The 22,651-nt window shown below is 45.2% G+C and overlaps 1 protein-coding gene across 2 annotated transcripts in view; it reads left to right on the forward strand.

Annotated features, from left to right (window-relative positions):
• Nucleotides 1–22,651, forward strand: part of si:dkey-284p5.3 (uncharacterized protein LOC557830 homolog) — a 30,811-nt gene that overhangs the window by 3,095 nt on the left and 5,065 nt on the right. For both annotated transcript variants that reach the window (XM_024395204.2, XM_024395206.2), the window contains exon 2: nucleotides 21,559–21,813. In XM_024395204.2, the coding sequence (XP_024250972.1) occupies nucleotides 21,559–21,813 (255 nt within the window). The remainder of the gene's footprint in view (nucleotides 1–21,558; nucleotides 21,814–22,651) is intronic.

Genomic DNA, 22,651 nt, shown 5'->3' on the forward strand with positions numbered 1-22,651 from the left:
AAAACAGCTTCTATCTCAAGGCCATCAGACTGTTAAACAGCCACCACTAACATTGAGTGGCTACTGCCAACACACTGTCAATGACACTGACTCTACTCCAGCCACTTTAATCATGGGAAATGATGTAAATATATCACTAGCCACTTTAAACAATGCTACCTTATATAATGTTACTTACCCTACATTGTTCATCTCATATGCATACGTTGATACTGTACTCTATATCATCGACTGCATCCTTATGTAATACATGTATCACTAGCCACTTTAACTATGCCACTTGGTTTACATACTTATCTCATATGTATATACTGTACTCGATATCATCTACTGTATCTTGCCTATGCTGCTCTGTACCATCACTCATTCATATATCCTTATGTACATATTCTTTATCCCCTTACACTGTGTATGACAGTAGTTTTTTTTGGAATTGTTAGTTAGATTACTTGCTCGTTATTACTGCATTGTCGGAACTAGAAGCACAAGCATTTCGCTACACTCGCATTAACATCTGCTAACCATGTGTATGTGACAAATAAAATTTGATTTGATTTGATTTGATGATTTGATTTGACTTCCGACTTCAACTGTATGTAAACATTATTAAAGTGGCATTGTTTAAAGTGACTAGTGATGCATTTATTAAAATGGCCAATGATTTCAAGTCTGTATGTAGACAGCAGCCTTTCTGTGTTTGTGACGACTATTTAACCGTCTGATGGCCTTGAGATAGAAGCTGTTTTTCAGTCTCTGTCCCAGCTTTGATGCACCTGTACTGACATCGCCTTCTGGATGATAGCAGGGATGAACAGGCAGTGGCTCGGGTGGTTGTTGTTCTTGATGATCTTTTTGGCCTTCCTGTGACATCGGGTGCTGTAAATGTTCGAGGGCAAGTACTGTGCCCCCGGTGTTGCGTTGTGCAGACCTCACTACCCTCTGGATAGCCCTACGGTTGTGGGCGGAGCAGTTGCCGTACCAGGCAATGATACAGCCCGACAGAATGCTCTCAATTGTGCATCTGTAAAAGTTTGTGAGGGTTTTAGATGACAAGACACATTTCTTCAGCCTCCTGAGGTTGAAGAGGCGCTGTTGTGCCTTCTTCACCACTCTGTCTGCGTGGGTGGACCATTTCAGTTTGTCCGTGATGTGTACGCCGAGGAACTTAACTTTCCACCTTCTCCACTGCTGTCCCGTCAATATGGATGGGGGGGTGCTCCCTCTGCTGTTTCTTGAAGTCCTCGATCATCTCCTTTCTTTTGTTGACGTTGAGTGGGGAGGTTGTTTTTCTGACACAACACTCCGAGTGCCCTCACCTCCTCCTCTTGACGTTGTTGGTAATCAAGCCCACTTGTGGGGCCCCTGTGTTGAGGATCATCGAAGTGGAGATGTCGTTTCCTACCTTCACCACCTGGGGGTGGCCCGTCAGGAAGTCCAGGACCCAATTGCACAGGGCGGGGTTGAGACCCAGGGCCTCTAGCTTAATGATGAGCTTGTGTGAGTGTACTATGTTGTTGAAGGCTGAGCTGTAGTCAAAGAGCAGCATTCTTACATAGGTATTCCTCTTGTCCAGATGGGAGAGGGCAGTGTGATTGCGATTTATCGTCTGTGGACCTATTGGGGCGGTAAACAAATTGAAGTGGGTCTAGGGTGACAGGTAAGGGGAGGTGATATGATCCTTGACTAGCCTCTCAAAGCACTTCATGATGACAGAAGTGAGTGCTACTAGTCATTTAGCTCAGTTACCTTTGCCTTCTTAGGTACAGGAACAATGGTGGCCATCTTGTATGTGGGGACAGCAGACTGGGATAGGGAGAGATTGAATATGTCCATAAATACACCAGCCAGCTGGTTTGCTCAGGCTCTGAAGACGCGGCTTGGGATGCCATCTGGTCCGGCAGCCTTGCGAGGGTTAACATGTTTAAATGTCTTACTCACGTCGGCCACGGAGAAGGAGCGCTCACAGTTCTTGGAAGTGGGCCACGTCAGTGGCACTGTATTATCCTCAAAGTGGGCAAAGAAGGTGTTCAGTTTGTCTGGAAGCAAGACGTCGGTGTCTGTGACGTGGCTGGTTTTCTTTTTGTTGTCCATGATTGTCTGTAGACCCTTCCACATATGTCTCGTGTCTGAGCCTTTGAATTGCGACTCCACTTTGTCTCTACACTGATTGCCTTGCGGAGGGAATAACTACACTGTTTGTATTCAGCCATAATCCCAGTCACCTTTCCATGGTTAAATGCAGTGGTTCGCACTTTCAGTTTTGCCCTGAATGCCGCCATCTATCCACGGTTTCTGGTTAGGGTAGGTTTTAATAGTCACAGTGGATACAACATCTCTTATGCACTTCCTTATAAATTCACTACCCTACAACCATACGAATGACCGCCCTTCCCATCTTCAGTCAGCTGTTCGTTCCCAAAATAGTTATGACGGTTATTTTATTTCCATGTACTTCTCAACATGGGTACATCCTGTTTGATTTTCTGCCTATAGGAAGGGAGGAGCAAAATGGAGTCGTGGTCAGATTTGCCAATAGGATGGCGGGGGAGGGCCTTGTATGCATCGTGGAAGTTAGAGTAGCAGTGATCCTAATTCAATTGATTGGACATGATATGGAAGGGCGTTGGTCAGGGAGATGACCAAGAACGCGATGGTCACTCTGACAGAGCTCCAGAGTTCCTCTGTGCAGATGGGAGAACCGTCCAAAAGGACAACCATCTCTGCAGCTCCACAAATCAGGCTTTTGTGGTAGAGTGGCCAGAAGTAAGCCAGTCCTCAGTAAAAATGCACGACAGCCCGAAGTGAGTTTGCCAAAAGGCACCTAAAGACACTCAGACCATCAAAAACAAGATTATCCCTGTTATCATTTCTCTGAATATCTATGATAGTAAATAGCTATTCTATTAATAAGATGTGTAATAGGATTTTCCAGGTGAAAAAAAACGAAAGCATTTGCAAATATCTGTTTTATTACAATTTGCAACAGAGCGATTCAACATAGAAGCAGAGAAATGTCTAGCTGTCCTCTTGGAGACATGCCCTTAATATCCTAATCAGACAGCACCAAGTGTTCCGTAAACACCAGTCTCTTGGAGACATGCCCTTAATATCCTAATCAGACAGCACCAAGTGTTCCGTAAACACCAGTCTCTTGGAGACATGCCCTTAATATCCTAATCAGACAGCACCAAGTGTTCCGTAAACACCAGTCTCTTGGAGACATGCCCTTAATATCCTAATCAGACAGCACCAAGTGTTCCGTAAACACCAGTCTCTTGGAGACATGCCCTTAATAATAATGACATGCTGAATAATCAGCATGTCATCAGTCCTTGTACCTCCAGTCTGGTGTCAATCACTATCAACAGATATGAGAACAATCCATAACATTCAAATCAAATTTATTTATATAGCCCTTCTTACATCAGCTGATATATCAAAGTGCTAAACCCAGCGTAAACCCAGCCTAAAACCCCAAACAGCAAGCAATGTAGGTGTAGAAGCACGGTGGCTAGGAAAAACTCCCTAGAAAGGCCAAAACCTAGGAAGAAACCTAGAGAGGAACCAGGCTATGAGGGGTGGCCAGTCCTCTTCTGGCTGCCGGGTGGAGATTATAACAGAACATGGCCAAGATGTTCAAATGTTCATAAATGACCAGCATGGTCAAATAATAGTAATCACAGTGAACAGGTCAGGGTTCCATAGCCGCAGGCAGAACAGTTTAAACTGGAGCTGCAGCACGGCCAGGTGGACTGGGGACAGCAAGGAGTCGTCATGCCAGGTAGCCCTGAGTCGTGGTCCTAGGGCTCAGGTCCTCCGAGAGAAAGAATGAAAGAGAGAATTAGAGAGAGCATACTTAAATTCACACAGGACACCGGATAAGACAGGAGAAATACTCCAGATATAACAGACTGACCCTAGCCCCCTGACACAAACTACTGCAGCTACTGCAGCTATAAATCTAGTGACCATCAACCCCAGAACATGTATTACAGACACTCCAAATACGCTAAACATTGTGTTGCTATAAACATAATGTTCCCACTGCTGCAAATGATCCATATCCACTGTTTGGCATTCATAGAAATTCTCTAATCTCTTTCTCTGGGTCAGATGAACATGTGGCAGCAGGGACATTTCCTTAGTTTTGCATATGGCTCCTTTAACCTGACTCCTCTCAGGCAGAACAAGGACATTGTCAACTTGCACAAACTACAGAGTGAAAGAATAGTTTTGCTTTGGTTTTTGAGGTGTCACACAGAACACCTTGGGCTTGTTTCTGCTTTTATGCCAATGGAACTGTTTTGGTCCCACACCCTCCTGAATGGTTATTTTGTCTCCGTACATGGCATCGCTCTGAGTAAATGTCATCTCACTCAAACTGGCCTTTCTCTTCCCCACCATCTGCATTTTTTGATCAAAGGTTTGAGTATTGATTTCAAATCGAATCCAAGTTTATTTGTCACGTGTACCGAATACAACAGGTGTAGACCTTACAGTGAAATGCTTCCTTACAGGCTCTAACCAACAGTGCAAAAAAGGTATTAGGTGAACAATAGGTAGGTAAAGAAATAAAAAAAAATATTAAAAAGACAGGCTATATACAGTAGAGAGGCTATATACAGTAGAGAAGCTATACACAGTAGAGAGGTTATATACAGTAGAGGCTATATACAGTAGAGGCTATATACAGTAGAGAGGCCATATACAGTAGAGAGGCCATATACAGTAGAGAGGCTATATACAGTAGAGAGGCTATATACAGTAGAGAGGCTATATACAGTAGAGAGGCTATATACAGTAGCGAGGCTATATACAGTAGAGAGGCTATATACAGTAGCGAGGCTATATACAGTAGCGAGGCTATATACAGTAGAGAGGCTATATACAGTAGCGAGGCTATATACAGTAGAGAGGCTATATACAGTCGCGAGGCTATATACAGTCGCGAGGCTATATACAGTCGCGAGGCTATATACAGTAGCGAGGCTATATACAGTAGCGAGGCTATAAAAGTCGCGAGGCTACATACAGACACTGGTTAGTCAGGCTGATTGACGTAGTATGTACATGTAGATATGGTTAAAGTGACTATGCATATATGATGAACAGAGAGTAGCAGTAGTGTAAAAGTGGGGGTTGGTTTCTGAGGGATGTTAGTGTGAAGTTGTGCATTCAATGCAAATGTTTGTTCATGAATGCAAATGGTTTGTAAAAGTTGTGTAGGTCTAGTATAAATGTAGATACTCCTGCAAGTAGAAGAATGTATTCTCAGCAAAAAAAGAAACGTCCCTTTTTCAGGACCCTGTCTTTCAAAGATAATTCGTAAAAATCCAAATAACTTCACAGATCTTCATTGTAAAGGGGTTAAACACTGTTTCCCATGCTTGTTCAATGAACCATAAACAGTTAATGAACATGCACCTGTGGAACGGTCGTTAAGACACTAACAACTTACAGACTGTAGGCAATTATGGTCACAGTTATGAAAACTTAGGACACTAAAGAGGCTTTTCTACTGACTCTGAAAAACACCAAAATAAAGATGCCCAGGGTTCCTGCTCAACTGCGTGAACGTGCCTTAGGCATGCTGCGCGGAGGCATGAGGACTGCAGATGTGGCCAGGGCAATAAATTGCAATGTCTGTACTGTGAGACTCATAAAACAGCGCTACAGGGAGACAGGACAGACAGCTGATCGTCCTCGCAGTGGCAGACCACGTGTAACACCTGCACAGGATCGGTACATCCGAACACCACACCTGCGGGACAGGTTTAGAATGGCAACAACAATTGCCCGAGATACACCAGGAACGCACAATCCCTCCATCAGTGCTCAGACTGCGTAATAGGCTGAGAGAGGCTGGACTGAGGGCTTGTAGGCCTGTTGTAGTAAGGCAGGTCCTCGCAAGACACCAGACAGGAATGTTAGTGTTCTGCCATGGCCAGCGAAGAGCCCGGATCGCAATCCCATTGAGCATGTCTGGGACCTGTTTGATCGGAGGGTGAGGGCTAGGGCCATTCCCCCCCAGAAATGTCTGGGAACTTGCAGGTGCCTTGGTGGAAGAGTGGGGTAACATCTCACAGCAAGAACTGGCAAATCTGGTGCAGTCTATGAGGAGGAGATGCACTGCAGTACTTAATGCAGCTGGTGGCCACACCAGATACCGACTGTTACTTTTGATTTTGACCCTTCCCCCTTTGTTCAGGGACACATTATTCCATTTCTGTTAGTCACATGTCTGTGGAACTTGTTCAGTGTATGTCTCAGTTGTTGAATCTTGTGTTCATAGAAATATTTACACATGTTAAGTTTGCTGAAAATAAACGCAGTTGACAGTGAGAGGATGTTTATTTTTTTTTCTCTTAGTTTAGATACTCCTGCTAGTAGATTCATGTAGATACTCCTGCTAGTAGATTCATGTAGACCTCCACAAGTCTGGTTCATCCTTGGAAGCAATTTCCAAACGACTGCTATGCCCGGTCTCATATCCCTTAGTCTTGGCCTCCAGGCTTCACATCCCTGTACACACATTCCTGTTCTAGGAACCATGGGCTGTGGTGGGTGAGGAAGTTAATCTATGTTAGCCTGAGGCCTGTGTTTCATATGATCATTAACTGGGTATTTTCTTCACCTTTCTTCCTGTGGTTAAAATGGTGTGTTAGACCAACTTGATTTAGACACAGTGCTGATACTGCAGTTTGGATAATGCCCAACATACACATGCATGCCTCATCTTTCTCAGGGACATGTGAGACACAAACAACAACACAGTTACACATGGGATAAAAAACGTATAGTCAATTACATGGGATAAAAAAACGTATAGTCAATTACACAATAGAAAAATCTATATACGGTGTGTGCAAATGTAGTAAGATTAGGGAGGTAAGGCAATAAATAGGCCGTGGAGGCAAAGTAATTACAATTTAGGATTAACACTGGAGTGATAGATGTGCAAGTAGAAATACTGGTGTGCAAATGAGCAAAAAATAAATAAAAATAACCATATGGGGATGAGGTAGTTGGGTTGTCTATTTACAGATTGGCTGTGTACAGGTCCAGTGATCGGTAAGCTGCTCTGACAGCTGATGCTTATAGTTAGTGAGGGAGATATAAGTCTCCAGCTTCAGTGATTTTTGCATTTCGTTCCAGTCATTGGCAGCAGAGAACTGGAAGGAAAGGTGGACAAATAGGTGTTGGCTTTGGGGATGACCAGTGAAATATACCTGATGGAGCGTGTGCTACGGGTGGGTGTTGGTATGGTGACCAGTGAGCTGAGATAAGGCGAGGCTTCACCTAGCGAAGACTTATAGATGACCTGGAGCCAGTGGGTTTGGCGATGAATATGTAGCGAGCGCCAGCCAACGAGAGCATACAGGTCGCAGTGTTGGGTAGTATATGGGGATTTGGTGACAAAACGGATGGCGCTGTGATAGACTACATCCAGTTTGCTGAGTAGAGTGTTGTAGGCTATTTTGTAAATGGCATCGGCAAAGTCAAGGATCGGTAAGATGGTCAATTTTATGAGGGTATGTTTGGCAGCATGGGTGAAGGATGCTTTGTTGCGAAATAGGAAGCCAATTCTAGATTTAACTTTGGATTGGAGATGTTTTATGTGAGTCTGGAAGGAGAGTTTACAGTCTAACCAGACACCTAGGTATTTGTAGTTGTCCACATATTCTAAGTCAGAACCGCCCAGAGTAGTGATGTTGGACGGGTGGGCGGGTGCGGGCAGCGAACGGTTGAAAAGCATGTATTTGGTTTTACTAGCATTTAAAAGCAGTTGGAGGCCACAGAAGGAGTGTTGTATGGCATTGATGCTCGTTTGGAGGTTAGTTGACACAGTGTCCAAATATGGGCCAGATGTATACAGAACTGTGTCATCTGCGTAGAGCTGGATCAGAGAATCACCAGCAGCAAGAGCGACATCATTGATATACATATAAAATAGTCGGCCCAAGAATTGAACCCTGTGGCACACCCATAGAGACTCAAATCAAATCAAATCAAATCAAATTATATTTGTCACATACACATGGTTAGCAGATGTTAATGCGAGTGTAGCGAAATGCTTGTGCTTCTAGTTCCGACAATGCAGTAATAACGAGCAAGTAATCTAACAATTCAAAAAAAACTACTGTCATACACAGTGTAAGGGGATAAAGAATATGTACATAAGGATATATGAATGAGTGATGGTACAGAGCAGCATAGGCAAGATACAGTAGATGATATCGAGTACAGTATATACATATGAGATAAGTATGTAAACCAAGTGGCATAGTTAAAGTGGCTAGTGATACATGTATTACATAAGGATGCAGTCGATGATATAGAGTACAGTATCAACGTATGCATATGAGATGAACAATGTAGGGTAAGTAACATTATATAAGGTAGCATTGTTTAAAGTGGCTAGTGATATATTTACATCATTTCCCATCGATTCCCATGATTAAAGTGGCTGGAGTAGAGTCAGTGTCATTGACAGTGTGTTGGCAGTAGCCACTCAATGTTAGTGGTGGCTGTTTAACAGTCTGATGGCCTTGAGATAGAAGCTGTTTTTCAGTCTCTCGGTCCCAGCTTTGATGCACCTGTACTGACCTCGCCTTCTGGATGGCAGCGGGGTGAACAGGCAGTGGCTCGGGTGGTTGATGTCCTTGATGATCTTTATGGCCTTCCTGTAGCATCCTGTGTAGGTGTCCTGGAGGGCAGGTAGTTTGCCCCCGTGATGCGTTGTGCAGACCTCACTACCCTCTGGAGAGCCTTACGGTTGAGGGCGGTGCAGTTGCCATACCAGGCGGTGATACAGCCCGCCAGGATGCTCTCGATTGTGCATCTGTAGAAGTTTGTGAGTGCTTTTGGTGACAAGCCGAATTTCTTCAGCCTCCTGAGGTTGAAGAGGCGCTGCTGCGCCTTCCTCACGATGCTGTCTGTGTGAGTGGACCAATTCAGTTTGTCTGTGATGTGTATGCCGAGGAACTTAAAACTTGCTACCCTCTCCACTACTGTTCCATCGATGTGGATGGGGGTGTTCCCTCTGCTGTTTCCTGAAGTCCACAATCATCTCCTTAGTTTTGTTGACGTTGAGTGTGAGGTTATTTTCCTGACACCACACTCCGAGGGCCCTCACCTCCTCCCTGTAGGCCGTCTCGTCGTTGTTGGTAATCAAGCCTACCACTGTTGTGTCGTCCGCAAACTTGATGATTGAGTTGGAGGCGTGCATGGCCACGCAGTCGTGGGTGAACAGGGAGTACAGGAGAGGGCTCAGAACGCACCCTTGTGGGGCCCCAGTGTTGAGGATCAGCAGGGAGGAGATGTTGTTGCCTACCCTCACCACCTGGGGGCGGCCCGTCAGGAAGTCCAGTACCCAGTTGCACAGGGCGGGGTCGAGACCCAGGGTCTCGAGCTTGATGACGAGCTTGGAGGGTACTATGGTGTTGAATGCCGAGCTGTAGTCGATGAACAGCATTCTCACATAGGTATTCCTCTTGTCCAGATGGGTTAGGGCAGTGTGCAGTGTGGTTGAGATTGCATCGTCTGTGGACCTATTTGGGCGGTAAGCAAATTGGAGTGGGTCAAGGGTGTCAGGTAGGGTGGAGGTGATATGGTCCTTGACTAGTCTCTCAAAGCACTTCATGATGACGGATGTGAGTGCTACGGGGCGGTAGTCGTTTAGCTCAGTTACCTTAGCTTTCTTGGGAACAGGAACAATGGTGGCCCTCTTGAAGCATGTGGGAACAGCAGACTGGTATAGGGATTGATTGAATATGTCCGTAAACACACCGGCCAGCTGGTCTGCGCATGCTCTGAGGGCGCGGCTGGGGATGCCGTCTGGGCCTGCAGCCTTGCGAGGGTTAACACGTTTAAATGTCTTACTCACTTCGGCTGCAGTGAAGGAGAGACCGCATGTTTCCGTTGCAGGCCGTGTCAGTGGCACTGTATTGTCCTCAAAGCGGGCAAAAAAGTTATTTAGTCTGCCTGGGAGCAAGACATCCTGGTCCGTGACTGGGCTGGGTTTCTGCCAGAGGCCTGGACAACAGGCCCTCAGATTTGACACACTGAACTCTATCTGAGAAGTAGTTGGTGAACCAGGCAAGGCAGTCATTTGAGAAACCAAGGCTATTGAGTCTGCCGATAAGAATGCGGTGATTGACAGAGTCGAATGCCTTGGCCCGGTCAATGAATACGGCTGCACAGTACTGTCTTTTATCGATGGCGGTTATGATATTGTTTAGGACCTTGCGCGTGGCTGAGGTGCACCCATGACCAGCTCTGAAACCAGATTGCATAGCAGAGAAGGTACGGTGGGATTCTAAATGTTCAGTGATCTGTTTAACTTGGCTTTCGAAGATTTTAGAAAGGCAGGGCAGGATGGATAGACAGTTGAAGTCGGAAGTTTACATACACCTAGGCCAAATACATTTAAACTCAGTTCTTCACAATTCCTGACATTTAATCCTAGTAAAAAATACCTGTTTTAGGCCAGTTAGGATCACCACTTTATTTTAAGAATGTGAAATGTCAGAATAATAGTAGAGAGAATGATTTATTTCAGCTTTTATTTCTTTCATCATATTCCCATTGGGTCATAAGTTTACATACACTCAATTAGTATTTGTTAGCATTGCCTTTAAAATGTTTAACTTGGATCAAACGTTTCAGGTAGCCTTCCACAGGCTTCCCACAATAAGTTGGGTGAATTTTGACCCATTCCTCCTCACAGAGCTGGTGTAACTGAGTCAGGTTTGTAGGCCTCCTTGCTCACACACACTTTTTCAGTTTTGCCCACAATTTTTCTATGAGATTGAGGTCAGGGCTTTGTGATGACCACTCCAATACCTTGACTTTGTTGTCCTTAAGACATTTTGCCACAACTTTGGAAGTATGCTTGGGGTCATTGTTCATTTGGAAGACCCATTTGCGACCAAGCTTTAACTTCCTGACTGATGTCTTGAGATGTTGCTTCAATATATCCACCTAATTTTCCTTCATCATGACGCCATCTATTTTGTGAAGTGCACCAGTCCCTCCTGCAGAAAAGCACCCCACAGCATGATGCTGCCACCCCCATACTTCACGGTTAGGATGGGGTTCTTCAGCTTGCAAGCATCCCCCTTTTCCTCCAAACATAACGATGGTCATTATGGCCAAACAGTCATATTTTTGTTTCATCAGACCAGAGGACGTTTCTCCAGAAAGTACGATCTTTGTCCCCATGTGCAGTTGCAAACCATAGTCTGGCTTTTTTATGTCGGTTTTGAGGCAGTGGCTTCTTCCTTGCTGGGCGGCCTTTCAGGTTATGACGATATAGGACTCTTTTTACTGTGGATATAGATACTTTGTACCTATTTCCTTCAGCATCTTCACAGGGTCCTTTGCTGTTGTTCTGGGATTTGTTATTTAACCGTTATTTAACCAGGCTCATTGAGATTAAAATCTCTTTTTCAAGAGCGCCCTGGCCAAGAAAGGCAGCACCAAGTCATTACAAAAAAATTACAGACAGACAACATGAAAAACTACAAGTAATCTAGTAAAAACCATTGAATTCACAAGAGTATAAAACAGCAAATTAAAAACATTGACAGGTCAGGGAATCAGCCTCAAGATCATTCATCAGTGATTTAAAAATACCAACCGGGACAAATTCTTCCAGTTTAAAAGTATTTTGTAAGGTGTTCCAAGACGATTGCGCAGAGTACATAAAAGCCCTTTTACCAAATTTAGTTCGGACATTTGGAACAGTTAGCAGGATAAAGTCCAGCGAACGAAGAGAGTACCCACCACATTTCTGAACAATAAAAATGCACAAATAAAAAGGTAGTAAACCCAAAATGGCTTTGTAAATAAAAGTATACCAGTGACTGAGCCTACGAGTGACTAGAGAAGGCCAGCCAACCCTGGTATACAAAGTGCAGTGGTGCGTAAGGGTTTTGCAGTTTAAAATAAATCTCGAAGTGCCATGATAAAGAGTGTCAATTGATCTCAAACACTGAGCGGAAGCATTCATATATAAAATATCCCCATAGTCTAGTAAAGGCATAAATGTAGCTGATACTAGCCTCCTTCTGGCTTCAAAAGAAAAACAGGCCTTATTCCTAAAATAAAATCCCAATTTCAGCTCCAATTTTTTTGTAAGTTGTTGAATATGCAATTTAAAAGAGAGGCCGTCATCAATTAAAATTCCACGTTATTTATATGAGGTAACAGTCTCAATCTCCTTGCCCTGACAGGTAGTAATTGGTGAAAGGTTCAGAGGTCTATTTCTTGCATTAGAAAACACCATTAGTTTAGTTTTGTCAGTATTGAGGATAAGCTTCAATTGACACACAAGGTATGTTGAACAGTATAAAAAGCAGTTTGCATGTTCTGGAAAGCTTTTGTAAGAGACAAGGCACAACAGTAAATAACAGTATCAGCATAAAAATGAATTGTGATACAGTGAATTATAAGTGAAATAATCTGTAAACAATTGTTGGAAAAATTACGTATGTCATGCACAAAGTTGATGTCCTAACCGACTTTAATTAATTAACAAGAAATGTGTGGCGTGGTTGAAAAACGAGTTTTAATGACTCCAACCTAAGTGTATGCAAATGTCTGACTTCAGCTGTGGGTCTATAATAGTTTGGGTCTAGATTGTCTCGCCATTTGAAGAGGGGGATGACCGCGGCAGCTTTCCAATCTTTGGAGATCTCAGACGATACGAAGAGAGGTTGAACTGGCTAGTAATAGGGGTTGCAACAATTTCGTCTGGTAATTTTGTAAAGAGCGGGTCCAGATTGTTTAGCCCAGTTGATTTGTAAGGATTCAGATTTAGCAGCTCTTTTAGAACATCAGCTGTCTGGATTTGGAGTAGCGGGGGGGCTTGGGAAAGTTTCTGCGGGGGGTGCAGAACTGTTGGCTGGGGTAGGGGTAGCCAGGTGGAAAGCATGGGCGGCCGTAGAAAAATGCTTATTGAAATGATCTATTGTCATAGATTTATCGGTGGTGATTGTTTCCTAGCCTCAGTGCAGTGGGCAGCTGGGAGGAGGTGCTCTTTTTCTGGGACTTTAGTGTCCTAAAACCTTTTGGAATTAGTGCTACAGGATGCAAATTTCTGTTTGAAAAAGCTGTCCTTAGCTTTCCTAACTGACTGTGTATTGGTTCCTGACTTCCCTGAAAAGTTGCATATCGCCGGGGCTATTCGATTCTAATGCAGTATGCCACAGGATGTTTTTGTGATGGTCAAGGGCAGTCAAGTCTGGAGTTAACCCAGGGCTATATCTGTTCTTAGTTCTACATTTTTTGAATGGGGCATGCTTATTTAGGATGGTGAGGAAAGCACTTTTAAAGACAACCAGGCGTCCTCTACTGACGGGATGAGGTCTATATCCTTCCAGGATACCTGGGCCAGGTCAATTAGAAAGGCCTGCTCGCAGAAGTGTTTAAGGGAGCGTTTGACAGTGATGAGGGGTGGTCGTTTGACCGCGGACCTATTACGGACGTAGGCAATGAAATAGTGATCGGTGAGATCCTGGTTGAAGACAGCAGAGGTGTATTTAGAGGGCAGGTTGGTCAGGATGATATGAGGGTGCCCATGGTTACGGATTTAGGGTTGTACCTGGTAGGTTCCTTGAAAATTTGTGTGAGATTGAGGGCATCTAGCTTAGATTGTAGGATGGCCGGGGTGTTAAGCATATCCCAGTTTGGTCACCTAACAGTACGAACTCTGAGGATAGATGGGGGCAATCAGTTCACATTTGGTGTCCAGGGCACAGCTGGGGGCTGAGGGGGTCTATAACAAGCGGCAACAGTGAGAATTATTTCTGGAAAGGTGGATATTTAAAAGTAGAAGCACAAATTGTTTGTGCACAGACTTGGAATGTATGACAGAACTCTGCAGGCTATCTCTGCAGTTCTATCTTGTCGGAAAATTTTATATTTGGGGATGGGGATGGACATTTCAGGAGTTTTGGTGGCCTTCCTAAGGCTCGGCTAGGACATCAGAGTTGGTGGTGTGTGCTAAAGCAATGAATAAAACAAACTTAGGGAGGATGCTTCTGATGTTAACATGCATGAAACCAAGGCTTATACGGTTACAGAAGTCAACAAATGAGAGCGCCTGGGTAATAGGTGTAGTACTGGGGGCTACAGGGCCTGGGTTAACCTCTACATCACCAGAGGAACAGAGGAGGAGTAGGATACGGGTACGGCTAAAGGATATAAGAACTGGTCGTCTAGTGCGTTGGGGACAGAGAATAAAAGGAGCAGATTTCTGGGTGTGGTAGAATAGATTCAAGGCATAATGTACAGACAAGGGTATGGTAGGATGTGAGTACAGTGGAGGTAAACCTAGGCATTGAATGACGATGAGAGAGGTCTCTGGAGGCACCAGTTATGCCAGGTGAGGTCTCTGCATGTGTGGAGGGTGCGAAAAAGAGCTATCTAAGGCATTTAGGGTGGGGCTTGGGGATCTACAGTGAAAAAAACCCAATAATAGCTAACATAAACAGCAGTAGACAAGGCATATTGACATTAGGGAGAGGCATGTGTAGCCGAGTGATCATAGGGTCCAATGAGCAGCAATATGTGAGTCAGGGAGCCATTTGGTAGTCGCTACTAGGCTAGGCGAGCTGGAGACACAGCAATTCAGAAAGCTAGCGGGCCGGGGCCAGCAGATGGGTCTTTTGTGATGTCGCAACGGAAAAAGCCTGTTGAAACCACCTCGGACGATTACGTCGGCAGACCAATCGTGATGGAACGGTGGGGCTCCGTGTCGGCAATAAAGGGTCCAGGCCAATTGGCAAAAGAGGTATTGTAGCCCAAGAATTAGCGAGCTGCGATGATCCGGTATAATGATCCAGAGCTTGCGGTAGGAATCCAGAGATGTGGTAGAGAAAAAGCTGTCCGATATGCTCCGGGTTGATATCACGCTGTGCAGACTGGCAGGTATTAACCGAGCTGAGGCTGGCTGGTGTCCGAGTTAACGGTGAAGACCGCTAGTGGTGGCTAACTGACTACTAGCTAGTAGCTAGTTAGCTGGCTAGCTTCTGATGGGGGTTCCAGATCTAGTATAAAAAATATCAGATCCATACCACATTGGGTGAGGCGAGTTGCAGGAGAGTATATTCAGTCCGTAGATGGAAAGTGAGATTAAAATATATACGAAATATATATGGAAAAAAACTAGGAAAACAATTATTTTCACAGGACAAGACAAAACACACGTCCGACTGCTACGCCATCTTGGATAATAGGATACGGGTTAGGGTTAGACTTTGATATCATTACAGTCCAAGGGAACAAAGGCATTGTAATATCATAATGATACATTATGATAACATTGTAATAGCATTGTAATAGCATTGTAATAACATTGTAATAGCAGAATTGTAATCATATTGTGATAACATTGTAATAACATAGTAACTATGCTAACATTGATAACCTAATAATAACATTGTGATATTATAATAGCATTTAATAACCTCATAGTAACATTGTGATAACATTTAAATTACATTGTGATACCCTTATAATAATATTGTAATAATATGATAATGTTGTGATTACCTTATAATAACATTGCAATAATATAATAACATTGAATATAACCTTATAATAACCTTGTCATAACCTTAGCTGTCCCTGTGTCTTGTCAAGGAGTAGGGTAAAGTTGCCCCTAGATGCTGATCTTGAGTCAGTTTAGTCAGCATTTTCCCAACTAATGGTTAAAGGTGCAATATACAAGATTATTTGTTGTTGAATTTTTGCATTGTAATTTGACACTGCATCTCAGTGCTAGAGGAGTCACTACAGACCCTGGTTCAGAGGTCTAAGACATCTCAGTGCTAGAGGAGTCACTACAGACCCTGGTTCAGAGGTCTAAGTCACTGCATCTCAGTGCTAGAGGTGTCACTACAGACCCTGGTTCAGCAGTCTAAGGCACTGCATCTCAGTGTTAGAGGTGTCACTACAGACCCTGGTTCAGAGGTCTAGTCTCTTGACAACAAGGTTGATGAAATCCAAGCAAGGGTAGCATTCCAGAGGGACATCAGAGACTGTAACGTTCTTTGCTTCACGGAAACATGGCTCACTGGAGAGACGCTATCCGAGGCGGTGCAGCCAACGGGTTTCTCCACGCATCACGCCGACAGAAACAAACATCTTTCTGGTAAGAAGAGGGGCGGGGGCGTATGCCTTATGGCTAACCTGACATGGTGTGATGAAAGAAACATACAGGAACTCAAATCCTTCTGTTCACCTGATTTAGAATTCCTCACAATCAAATGTAGACCGCATTAGCTACCAAGAGAATTCTCTTCGATTATAATCACAGCCATATATATCCCCCCAAGCAGACACATCGATGGCTCTGAACTAACTTTATTTAACTCTCTGCAAACTGGAAACCATTTATCCGTAGGCTGCATTCATTGTAGCTGGGGATTTTAACAAGGCTAATCTGAAAACAAGACTCCCTAAATTTTATCAGCATATCGATTGCGCAACCAGGGGTGGAAAGACCTTGGATCATTGTTACTCTAACTTCCGCGACGCATATAAGGCCCTGCCCCGCCCCCTTTCGGAAAAGCTGACCACGACTCCATTTTGTTGATCCCTGCCTACAGACAGAAACTAAAACAAGAGGCTCCCACGCTGAGGTCTGTCCAACGCTGGTCCGACCAAGCTGACTCCACACTCCAAGACTGCTTCCATCACGTGGACTGGGATATGTTTCGTATTGCGTCAGATAACAACATTGACGAATACGCTGATTCGGTGTGCGAGTTCATTAGAACGTGCGTTGAAGATGTCGTTCCCATAGCAACGATTAAAACATTCCCTAACCAGAAACCGTGGATTGATGGCAGCATTCGCGTGAAACTGAAAGCACGAACCACTGCTTTTAATCAGGGCAAGGTGTCTGGTAACATGACCGAATACAAACAGTGCAGCTATTCCCTCCGCAAGGCTATCAAACAAGCTAAGCGTCAGTACAGAGACAAAGTAGAATCTCAATTCAACGGCTCAGACACAAGAGGCATGTGGCAGGGTCTACAGTCAATCACGGACTACAGGAAGAAATCCAGCCCAGTCACGGACCAGGATGTCTTGCTCCCAGGCAGACTAAATAACTTTTTGCCCGCTTTGAGGACAATACAGTGCCACTGACACGGCCTGCAACGAAAACATGCGGTCTCTCCTTCACTGCAGCCGAGGTGAGTAAGACATTTAAACGTGTTAACCCTCGCAAGGCTGCAGGCTCAGACGGCATCCCCAGCCGCGCCCTCAGAGCATGCGCAGACCAGCTGGCCGGTGTGTTTACAGACATATTCAATCAATCCCTATACCAGTCTGCTGTTCCCACATGCTTCAAGAGGGCCACCATTGTTCCTGTTCCCAAGAAAGCTAAGGTAACTGAGCTAAACGACTACCGCCCGTAGCACTCACTTCCGTCATCATGAAGTGCTTTGAGAGACTAGTCAAGGACCATATCACCTCCACCCTACCTGACACTCTAGACCCACTCCAATTTGCTTACCACCCAAATAGGTCCACAGACGATGCAATCTCAACCACACTGCACACTGCCCTAACCCATCTGGACAAGAGGAATACCTATGTGAGAATGCTGTTCATCGACTACAGCTCGGCATTCAACACCATAGTACCCTCCAAGCTCGTCATCAAGCTCGAGACCCTGGGTCTCGACCCCGCCCTGTGCAACTGGGTACTGGACTTCTTGACGGGCCGCCCCCAGGTGGTGAGGGTAGGCAACAACATCTCCTCCCCGCTGATCCTCAACACTGGGGCCCCACAAGGGTGCGTTCTGAGCCCTCTCCTGTACTCCCTGTTCACCCACGACTGCGTGGCCACGCACGCCTCCAACTCAATCATCAAGTTTGCGGACGACACAACAGTGGTAGGCTTGATTACCAACAACGACGAGACGGCCTACAGGGAGGAGGCGAGGGCCCTCGGAGTGTGGTGTCAAGAAAATAACCTCACACTCAACGTCAACAAAACTAAGGAGATGATCGTGGACTTCAGGAAACAGAAGAGGGAACACCCCCCTATCCACATCGATGGAACAGTAGTGGAGAGGGTAGCAAGTTTTAAGTTCCTCGGCATACACATCACAGACAAACTGAATTGGTCCACTCCCACAGACAGCACCGTGAAGAAGGCGCAGCAGCGCCTCTTCAACCTCAGGAGGCTGAAGAAATTCGGCTTGTCACCAAAAGCACTCACAAACTTCTACAGATGCACAATCGAGAGCATCCTGGCGGGCTGTATCACCGCCTGGTATGGCAACTGCTCCGCCCTCAACCGTAAGGCTCTCCAGAGGGTAGTGAGGTCTGCACAACGCATCACCGGGGCAAACTACCTGCCCTCCAGGACACCTACACCACCCGATGTTACAGGAAGGCCATAAAGATCATCAAGGACATCAACCACCCGAGCCACTGCCTGTTCACCCCGCTATCATCCAGAAGGCGAGGTCAGTACAGGTGCATCAAAGCTGGGACCGAGAGACTGAAAAACAGCTTCTATCTCAAGGCCATCAGACTGTTAAACAGCCACCACTAACATTGAGTGGCTGCTGCCAACACACTGACACTGACACTGACTCAACTCCAGCCACTTTAATAATGGGAATTGATGGGAAATTATGTAAATATATCACTAGCCACTTTAAACAATGCTACCTTATGTTACTTACCCTACATTATTCATCTCATATGCATACGTATATACTGTACTCTATATCATCGACTGCATCCTTATGTAATACATGTATCACTAGCCACTTTAACTATGCCACTTTGTTTACATACTCATCTCAAATGTACTCGATACCATCTACTGTATCTTGCCTATGCTGCTCTGTACCATCACTCATTCATATATCCTTATGTACATATTCTTTATCCCCTTACACTGTGTATAAGACAGTAGTTTTGGAATTGTTAGTTAGATTACTTGTTGGTTATTACTGCATTGTCGGAACTAGAAGCACAGGCATTTCGCTACACTCGCATTAACATCTGCTAATCATGTGTATGTGACAAATAAATTTGATTTGATTTGAAGACATCTCAGTGCTAGAGGCGTCACTACAGACCCTGGTTCAGAGGTCTAAGACATCTCAGTGCTAGAGGCATCACTACAGACCCTGGTTCAGCGGTCTAAGACACTGCATCTCAGTGCTAGAGGCGTCACTACAGACCCTGGTTCAGAGGTCTAAGACACTGCATCTCAGTGCTAGAGGCGTCACTACAGACCCTGGTTCAGAGGTCTAAGACACTGCATCTCAGTGCTAGAGGCGTCACTACAGACCCTGGTTCAGAGGTCTAAGACACTGCATCTCAATTCTGGAGGAGGAGTCACTACAGACCCTGGTTCAGAGGTCTAAGACATCTCAGTGTTAGAGGCGTCACTACAGACCCTGGTTCAGAGGTCTAAGACATCTCAGTGCTAGAGGCGTCACTACAGACCCTGGTTCAGAGGTCTAAGACATCTCAGTGTTAGAGGCGTCACTACAGACCCTGGTTCAGAGGTCTAAGGCATCTCAGTGCTAGAGGCGTCACTACAGACCCTGGTTCAGAGGTCTAAGACACTGCATCTCAGTGCTAGAGGCGTCACTACAGACCCTGGTTCAGAGGTCTAAGACACTGCATCTCAGTGTTAGAGGCGTCACTACAGACCCTGTTTCAGTGGTCTAAGACACTGCATCTCAGTGCTGGAGGCGTCACTACAGACCCTGGTTCAGAGGTCTAAGACATCTCAGTGCTAGAGGCATCACTACAGACCCTGGTTCAGAGGTCTAAGACATCTCAGTGCTAGAGGCGTCACTACAGACCCTGGTTCAGAGGTCTAAGACATCTCAGTGCTAGAGGCGTCACTACAGACCCTGGTTCAGAGGTCTAAGACATCTCAGTGCTAGAGGCGTCACTACAGACCCTGGTTCAGAGGTCTAAGACATCTCAGTGCTAGAGGCGTCACTACAGACCCTGGTTCAGAGGTCTAAGACATCTCAGTGCTAGAGGCATCACTACAGACCCTGGTTCAGAGGTCTAAGACATCTCAGTGCTAGAGGCATCACTACAGACCCTGGTCCAGCGGTCTAAGACACTGCATTTCAGTGCTAGAGGCATCACTACAGACCCTGGTCCAGCGGTCTAAGACACTGCATTTCAGTGCTAGAAGCATCACTACAGACACCCTGGTTCAAATCCAGGCTGTGTCACAACCGGCCGTGAACAGGAGTCGTCCGGTGTTTGCCGTCATTGTAAATATAAATGTTTCTTAACTGACTTGCCAATTTTTTTTTATTTATCTGTGAACACGTTCTCATTTACAGCAACGACCTGGGGAATAGTAACAGGGATGAATGAGCCAATTGTAAACTGGGGATTAATAGACAACCTTGATAGTTTGAGGGCTGGATTGGGAATTTAGCCAGGACACCAGGGTTAACACCCCTACTCTTACAATAAGTGCCATGGGATCTTTAATGACCTCAGAGAGTCAGGACACCCGTTTAACGTCCCATCCGAAAGATGGCACCCTACACAGGGCAGTGTCCCCAATCACTGCCCTGGGGCATTGGGATATTTTTTTAGACCAGAGGAAAGAGTGCCTCCTACTGGCCCTCCAACACCACTTCCTGCGGCATTTGGTCTCCCTTCCAGGGACTGACCAGGACCAACCCTGTTTAGCTTCAGAAGCAAGCCAGCAGCGGTATGCAGGGTGGTATGCTGGGTGGTATGCAGGGTGGTATGCTGCTGGCCTAATTAAATAAATATCAGACTGGGTAGAATTTAAGTTTGAGGTCTCCCGCTATCTGCATAATGACCAATGGCATAATATCTCATTGATATGTTAATTCAACCAACCAATAGGAATACATGAACATGAAATACATATTTCTACAGTGTCAAGTGGAAACATAACCAACTGTGTTACACTAGCTGGGCTGGTGACTGAGAAAGAGCTGTGATTGTTTGGTGTTGCTATGAGGTGAAGCATTGTTTGCCAGTTTCACAGCTACTTAATCATGACCTGAAGCCATGTCCCAGTCATCACGTTATAGACACCATTCAGACCCTATGACACTGTTCTAACACTGCTGGTTGCTATATAATTATATAATTGCCTACTTCTCACAGTAAGGTAGAGGGGTGTGACCGTTATTGTCTATTGTTGTAACCGTTGAGCTTGTCCATCAAACATTGAATATTTCAATTGATGTAGATGACTGTAAAGTACTTTGTGGTGGCAGGGTAGCCTAGGGGTTAAGGCGTTGGACTAGGAACCGTAGCTAGGACAAAGTACAAATCTGTCTTTCTGTCCCTGAACAAAGCAGTTAACACGCTGTTCCTAGGCCGTCATTGAAATTAAGAATTTGTCCTGAACTGACATGCTTAATTAAATAAAGGTAAAATTAAAAAACTTTGTGTTCTTGTTGAGGGCTATATAAATCACATTTTATTGATAAAATGATTGCTTGATTGACCAATCCTTGAGCTCCCAGCATGTGGCTGATGTTCTGTGTTCCACTGCCAGGGGCGGCTAATGAGAACGGTAAGGTTGCGGAGGACAGTGAGACCATCCCAGATCACACAGTGACCGTAGCAGCCACAGGAGGGGAGGCCCAGTCTGCTCCGGCTGCAGCCCAAGCCGAGGCTCCTGCAGACACCAAAGACCCAGCCCCTGCGGCCCAGAGTGAGACCCAGCCTGTAGCCGATGCTCCTGCAGCAGCCACTTCCCCCGAGCAGCCAGCCAGCTCTCCAGAGCCTCCCCCTGCAGCCCAGGACCCAGGTACATACTGTAGGCACAGACAGACAGTCAGAGGCTGTGTTTACACAGGCAGCCCAATTGTCATATTTTTCCACTAATTGGTATTCTGATCAACCTGATCAGCTCTTTTGCCAATAATTGGGCAAAATATCAGAATTGGACTGCTTCTGTAAACACAGCCAAAGTGGCCTGTTCAAAACCAACATGATCATGTTCCTCTATTTCCAATGCAAATCACACCTTTCTGCTGTCCTCATATCTGCTCACGGCACACAGGAGGCCTGTTTCAGGATGGACATGGATCAGTTGTGAATGCGTGACAGTTTTGATAAGGATGTAATACCTATTTGTTCAAGCAGCTGTAAAAACACATTAGGATAGTTTCACCAGACACAGATAAAGCCTAGTCCTTTACAACAAAAAAAACATGATCTCAGTTGAAATAGCTTTTTAGTCAGAGACTTTAGGCTTTAACCTGTCTGACTGGAAATACGTCCCTTACAGTATTAATCCAACAACAAGGTGTAATGACCCTCTCTATTGTCCCATTGACAAGACCGAGTACACAATGTTAATGTACTGCCAATGATCAACAGTAACCTGATAAGTGTTCCACTTAGCCTACTGTAATCCTCAGTGACCCCCTGAACACAGCTAGCTAGGAGCCCAGGTGAATATTCATCTATGTAGACGTTTCCCTGTTCGGCTGTCTCATTACCCTGACTGTTACCAGGGTTATGGATAGGTCTGTTACCAGGGTTATGGATAGGTCTGTTACCAGGGTTATGGATAGGTCTGTTACCAGGGTTATGGATAGGTCTGTTACCAGGGTTATGGATAGGTCTGTTACCAGGGTTAT

Source organism: Oncorhynchus tshawytscha, linkage group LG31, assembly GCF_018296145.1.
Source record: "Oncorhynchus tshawytscha isolate Ot180627B linkage group LG31, Otsh_v2.0, whole genome shotgun sequence".
In the NCBI taxonomy this organism is placed as follows: Eukaryota; Metazoa; Chordata; class Actinopteri; order Salmoniformes; family Salmonidae; genus Oncorhynchus; species Oncorhynchus tshawytscha.